At 65.6% G+C, this 6,329-nt stretch overlaps 1 protein-coding gene across 1 annotated transcript; it reads right to left on the bottom strand.

The window, feature by feature from the left end:
* Positions 1-2,406: 2,406 nt before the first annotated feature.
* On the bottom strand, positions 2,407-5,585 carry CKB (creatine kinase B). Its single transcript, XM_090265603.1, has 8 exons — positions 5,506-5,585; positions 4,976-5,180; positions 4,621-4,775; positions 4,418-4,550; positions 3,980-4,151; positions 3,245-3,368; positions 2,876-3,065; positions 2,407-2,795 (listed from the first exon to the last, which is right to left on the bottom strand). The coding sequence occupies exons 2-8, from the start codon at positions 5,166-5,168 to the stop codon at positions 2,617-2,619; spliced, it is 1,146 nt and encodes a 381-aa protein (XP_090121729.1). The 5' UTR covers positions 5,169-5,180; positions 5,506-5,585; the 3' UTR covers positions 2,407-2,616.
* Positions 5,586-6,329: the final 744 nt, after the last annotated feature.

Below are 6,329 nucleotides of genomic sequence, written 5' to 3'. Positions count from 1 at the left end.
TTTTTCCATCCGTGTTCTGTGTGGGATCTGAGGACAAGCTGTTTTATAACCTGACTTCCACGTCAGCTTTCTGAGGCACGTGGGCAGCTCTTGCTGAGCTCTGCGCGGCCGTAGTGCCTACGTGACGCCTTGTCGAGGGCAGTGTCCTGGGTTGGTGCCCCCCTCTGACCGTTCCTCCCTGTGCTAAGTAATTGGGTCTTGTCGTCAGTGTTTCTCAGAGCGGCGGGGGGCCGTCTTGGTCCTCAGACAGCATCTGGAGGTGGAGGCCAGGCCCAGCAGGTGTCAGGGCTGCAGCTGTGACTGCAGGGACCGCGACAGGGCTGAATGCTGCAGTGCTGTCGGCCGGCGCCCTCCGCCCACGGCCGCAGGTGAGCCAGGTGCTCCCTCGGTGGTGCGTGCAGGGCGTCTCTGGCGCCCCGTGTTCGAACTGCCCCTGTTTGAAGGCTCCTGGAGTGCAGAGGGAAGGACGGGTGTGGGGCCCTGGCCACAGGTCCGTGTGTGGCCTGCTGAGCGGAGGCCTCGTCCCAGAGAGAGCTAGGGCAGCTCACGAGGCCGCGCCCTTCGGGATGAAGTCGGAGCGAGGCCGAGGGAAAGGCCTGGGAGTGCCACCCAGGCGTCCAGTCCACTGTGGCATCCAGTCCAGTGTCACGGGTCCTGAGACACCCCACAGCAGGGAGCTTGCCTGCCCCAGTTCCTGAGGGTCCAGGACAGGAGGGTGGGGCTTGGCCTTACCAGCCCCAGGGAGCTGGCTTCAGTGGCTTTACTGCCTGGGAAGAAATGCTGGGCCCCGGCCTGGCCCTTCATGGCTGCACAGCCCAGGGCCCAGAGGCTGGGTGCCAAGGTACCCGGGCCGTCCTGGGTGACATGCTGAGGGGAGTTCCCCGTCTGATGATCTGGGCGGTGAAAGGGGGTGTTGAAACGTCCGATCGAGACGCAATGTGCCTGCCTGAGCATGCCCCTCGGCTGCTGGTGCTCACCCCCTCGCTGGAGAGACAGAGGCAGATGGGCCAGGAACCTCGTGGCCCACGCACTGTTGCTGCGCAGCAGAGCCTCCATGGCCGGACGTGACTGGACTGGCCAGGGAGGGCGTCCCGGGGCTCCTGCTGTGGTTCCCGCACACGCTGCCCTCACCTCCTTCCCAGCAGGGCCGGGCTTGTCCCAGGGGACACAGGAGCCCTGGCTGACGTGTGTCCCTGGCCTCGCCATTTGTGGCTGGGCAGCTCGGGGCCCAGAGGCTGGGTGCTGAGGTCCCCTCCCTGCCAGCCTCGTGTAGTGGGGCCAGCCCCGCAGGTGTTGACTCAGCCCCTGGCAGAGGCTCCGGGACACGCCTGCGTGGGCCTTCAGGCTGAGCCCAGCCCCCAGCAGATGCTTGCAGCTCCTGCTCCATTGCCGCCCACCCCACCCACCCTGGCCCTGGGTGATGAGAGCCCGGAATCTTTCGTGGGCAAGACTGCCCAGCCCAAGATAGGGTGTGACTTTGGGAGGGTGAGGCCTGCCTGGCCTGAGCTTGAGGAGTTGGGGGGCGCTCCCTACCCTGGAGGGGTTAGGGGAGTGGCAGGACAGAGGTGGCCCTGGCCAGCAGGTGGCAGCACAGACTGTCCCCAGAGCCGGAGAGTTAGAGGAGGAACAGCCTGGCCCTGACTAACTCACCAGACCCACCTCTGCTCCCCAAGCCCTGGCCCAGTCCCTCAGGGTGCCCACCCATGGTGGGGCCCTGGAGTAAGAGACCAGTCAGGGACAGTGGCAACTGGGGTGTGGCTGAACAGGGGATGCTATGCTGGGACCCACAGTAGAAGGCCAAGGGGCTGGGGCACCTGAGGCTCCTAAAGAGGAGGTTCCACCCTGGCTGGGTAGCTCACTTGGTTGGAGCATGGTCCCCATACGCCAGAGTTGCAGGTTCAATCCCTGGTCAGGGTACATACAAGCATGAACCAGTGGATGCATCAATACATGGAACAAGAAATGGATGTTTCTCCCTTTCTCTCTACTTGAGATCAATAAAATTTATTTTTGAAAACTAAAAAGAAATGGGGGGTGCTCCAAGGAAGGGGAAAACTTAAGGGCCCCAGGGCTCCCTGGAAGGAACTGGAGGGCTAGGCAAGGGTCCACTTCGGCCCGAGGAGACAGAGCCTCACAAATAGTGTTGGGGAGGGGACCAAGGTTGTGGGGTTGAGTGGGGGATATTTCTGGGCTCCTGCCCCCACTCCTCACAGCATCTACACCTCCCCCACTCTGCAGGATGGATGGGGCTCTGCCACCCTCTTGTCCCGCCCACCCTGGCTCTCAGGGAAGCCAAGCCAACAGGATGGCCAAGGGGTTCATGGAATAGGACTGGATGGGCACAGCTGGGTGACTGTGTCCGGGTCACGGTTCCATCTTACAGAAAGTGCAACAGAAAGGGCAGACTCAGCGGACCAAAACCCTTGTTTATTTCAGCATCAGCAACATCTCAGCCATCACAAAAATAAACTCTACCTAGGGAGACAAGTCTCTACAGCGAGGCTTTAAGGGCTCAGCCGCCAGGTGGTGAGCATCAGGGGTGCATGGTGGGCACTGCCCGAGCAATAAGTTAGGAAGCAGCAGGGCTGGAGGCCGTGACAGGTGTGGGCCAGGCTGTCACTTCTGGGCAGGCACAAGGTCATCGATGGCCTGGCCCTGTTCCAGCCGCTGCTCCATCTCAATGAGCAGCTTCACGCCGTCCACCACCATCTGCACCAGCTCCACTTCTGAGAAGCCCAGGCGGTCCGCGTTGGAGATATCAAAGACCCCGCCCACAGCAGCGGTGTCTACGCCACCTGGGGAGACAGCCAGGTAGGTAGGGCCGGGGCGGGGGCTGCCCCAGGGGGAGAGAACTGGCAGACCCTGCCTCACTCACCTGTGCCTCGCTTCTGGAGCCGCAGCCTCTTAAGCACTTCCGAGAACTTCTCGTGCTTGCCCAGATGGGGCAGCTTGATGTGCACACCTGCCCGCAGCCCCGTGCCCAGGTTGGACGGGCAGGTGAGGATGTAGCCCAGGTGAGGGTTCCACATGAACTCGTAATTCTTGGACTTGAACAGTGTTTCAATCTGGAGGTGGAGAAGAAGGCGTGGCAGGGAAGGCCTGGGGAGACACCCGTCCCCCACGGGACCAGCTGAGGCCCAGGAGCCCCCTGGCAGGATCCTGAACTCTGGGGCCTGGCCCTGCCCCCTCCCTGGTACTGAGCCCCAATTTATGCCAGCTCCAGTTCGGGGTAGCCAGGCCTGACCTGGGTGAGGCCATTGCAGAATCGGGTGAACACCTCCTTCATGTTGCCCCCCTTCTGCATGGAGATGACCCGCAGGTGGTCCTCCTCGTTGATCCACACCAGGAAGGTCTTATTGTCATTATGCCTGAGGGAGGGGCACAGTCAAGCCTCCTCCCTGGGCTGTGGTTTCAGGGCACATCCAGAAAAACAGTACCGGGGTCCCCAGGCCTGAGGAACTTCACAAGTCCCGGAGGTGTCCCTCCGGGAGTACCCAGGGGGCAGGCAGGGAGGCAAGGACCCTCAGGAAGGGTTTGAAAAGTCTTGAACTGTGCCCCGCCCAGTTAGTCATGTGCTTGGGGGATGGGCCCTGAGGGTGGGGGTCAGGGGCCTGCAGGAGGCTGTGGCCCTCCCCACCCCCACTGGGAGGCATCTGCGTCACCCAGCACCTGGCAGAGTCCCAGAGAGGGGGGAGGCCGGGGAAGCGGGTGAGAGAAAACAAGGAGCTCCAGGTCCCGAGGGGAATGAAGGAGAGAAGCCAACACGCCCTGTCCCCCACCTTTTAGGATCCCGAGAGTGAGGCCTCCACCAGCCTGGACCTCCACGCACCTGAGCGGCCAAGGTCACCTGCTGCGAGGAGGCCTGGGCGGCCCCAAACGCGCCCCCGATCGCGGCCCCTCCCTCTTCCTCTAAGGCGTCGGAGAGGGCAGGGCAGAGAGGCGGGGGAGACCGTGGGGAGGGGGAGGGGAGGGCGCTCACCAGATGCCGCGGGCGTCCGGCCAGTCCCGGGCCATGCCTGAGGCCAGCAGCAGGGGCGACACGGGCTTGTCGAAGAGGAAGTGGTCGTCGATGAGCTGCTGCTGCTCCGCGTCCGTCATGCTCTTGAGCGCGTAGTACCTGCCGCCCAGGTCGCCCTCCAGGCTCGACAGGGCTGCGGAGAGGCTGGCTCAGAGCCCCGCCACCTCCCCGCGTGCGCCCGGCCCAGTGGGAAGCCCAGTCCACGCGGTCCTGGCGGCCGTCCGAGATGGTGACCTCGCCAGGCCCCACGCCGCTGGCGGCGCGGGGCGGGGCCTCGGTCCCTTGGGAAACCGGACCGCGTTTGCAGATAAGAGGCTCGGCTGTGGTTCGGGTGACGGGTAAACAAGGCAGGCGGGGCCGGAACGGGGACCGGAGGGGGCCTGGCCGGCCGACCCCTACCTTCCACGGCGAGCTTCTCGATGGCGCGGCGCTCCCCGCGGCTGCAGTGCGGAGGAAGGCAGAAGCCGCGGATGCTGCGGCCCGTGCGCACCCGCGAGCTCAGCACATAGTTGGGGTCCAGGTCGTCGCCGCCCTACGGGTGGAGCCGAGTGAGCGCCAGGACACCCCTCCCAGCCTAACCCGCCCCCCGGGTCGCCCCGCACCTGCAGGTTGTCAGGGTTAAGGTCGGTCTTGTGCTCGTCAGTCGGCTTGTAGCCGCCATGTCGGTCCTCGATAATGGGGTCAAACACATCCTTGAACACCTCGTACGATTCCTCGTCACCTGCCACGCAGCCCACCGTCATGATATATGGGTGACCTGGGGGGGAGGCGCGGAACGGGGGCAGTGACGTCACTGCCAGGCCCGAGCCAGCAGTCGAACGCCCCGCAGCTGCGCGCAGGGGTGGGGCGCGCGGACTCTGGCCTGAGGAGCGTTTTGGAGGGCGCTGGACCCCAGCCCCGGGGATGTCCTAAGGGTAAGGCGCCGGCACCCAGAGCCCAGGGCGGGGCTGCGCGTACCCGGGTTGTCCACTCCAGTCTGGATGACGTCGTCCAGCGTGAAACCACTCGGCGTGCTCTTGGCGCGCAGCTCGGCGTACAGCTCGGGGGTCAGCACCTTGGCCATGTGGTTGTTGTGGCTGCTGAGGTCGGGGAACTCGTCCTCCGCGGGGAAGCGCAGCTTCAGCGTATTGTGGCTGTTGGAGAAGGGCATGGCGGCGGCGGGCTGCGGGGAGACGCGGGGGTCAGCGGGGGCTCGGCGTAGCGGGCCTCCCAGGGCCCTGGAACCCACCCAGGGCCCCGAGGCCCTGGCCCCCCGTCACTCCGGGACGCGACCAAGGTCAGTGGGGTCCGCCGCGCGCGCGGGCGCGCGCGCGCAGGGGGAAGGAAACTGCATCGCCCAGGACCCCGGCCCTGCGGGTGCACGCGCTCCAGGCTGGGGTCCCCGTCGTGCCCAGAGCGTGTGACGCCGCGGACCCCGCGCTCCCTCTGTGTGCAGCGTCCCTGTCCTGGGACCCAGCTCGGCCGTCCTGGTCCTCGGGCCCTCTCACCCGGCGACCGGGCGTGAAGGGAGCACTGGTTCTTTCCACAGCTCCGGGAGCAGCACAGGCGAACAGCGGCCGCTCTGCGCTCCGGAGGCTCTTAAGGGACGCAACTCGGGCTGCCCATTGGCCGCTATTTATAGCCCATTCATTCCATTGGTCCGCGCTGCGGGGTGGTGTCGCCCCTTTGTCCGCCGCCTACCGCCCCAGACCAACCCCCCACCAGGCCGCCCACCCTAAGGATCCCCTATCCGGGGCCCTGCGCAGTCCGCCTACCCCACCAGTCGCCAGCCCCGGACCCTGAAGTCGGACCTCAGACCCTTGGACGTCCTGGAGTTCCCCCTGACACTGCCCCCGGGCGGGAGACTGAGGCAGGAGAGCCACCTGGGACTTAAGGACTTAAGGACCCTCTGGCTGTTCTGCACCCTGGCTCCCCCCTTCCCTTCTCCCGCCAGTCCCCACCGTGGCGTCGGCAAGGGGCCGGCCTAGAGCGTCCAGGCCTGTCGCCACAGTTACGGACCCACCCTCCCCCCACCCCTGCTGGTTCCCAGCCGCCGACCTTCTTCAAGGTGCCCGCAGGCATCTCCTGGGCGATCTTGGTGCAGAGTGAAAGGGAACCAGAGGCGCAGCCTGGCTGCGGCCCAGCCCCGAGGCACCCACGGGCCTTGACCTTGGGCAAGTCCCCGAGAACTCCGAGAACTCCGCGGATGCGAGCCAGAGACCCCTGGGCCCTGCCTCTCCCGGCATTTACGGCCCAGAGGGGTCGCGGGGGAGCCCGCAGTCTGAGGCTGCAGACCCAGCGCTGGGCCTCTCCTCAGGGGACAGGTTCACCA

The sequence above is a fragment of the Furipterus horrens genome, unplaced genomic scaffold, assembly GCF_987537825.1.
Source record: "Furipterus horrens unplaced genomic scaffold, mFurHor1.1.pri manual_scaffold_21, whole genome shotgun sequence".
NCBI lineage: Eukaryota > Metazoa > Chordata > Mammalia > Chiroptera > Furipteridae > Furipterus > Furipterus horrens.
Note: the sequence above shows the minus strand (reverse complement) of the source record. Positions and strands in the feature narration are given on the sequence as shown.

Bases quoted from the DNA above. Each gene is read 5' to 3' on its own strand.
- CKB (XM_090265603.1), bottom strand. From the start codon at position 5,168: ATGCCCTTCTCCAACAGCCACAATACGCTGAAGCTGCGCTTCCCCGCG. The intron at 4,776-4,975 runs GTACGCGCAGCC...CCTCCCCCCCAG, and splicing joins GACTGGAGTGGACAACCCGG to GTCACCCATATATCATGACG. The intron at 4,152-4,417 runs GTAGGGGTCGGC...GCCTCTCCGCAG, and splicing joins CGAGAAGCTCGCCGTGGAAG to CCCTGTCGAGCCTGGAGGGC.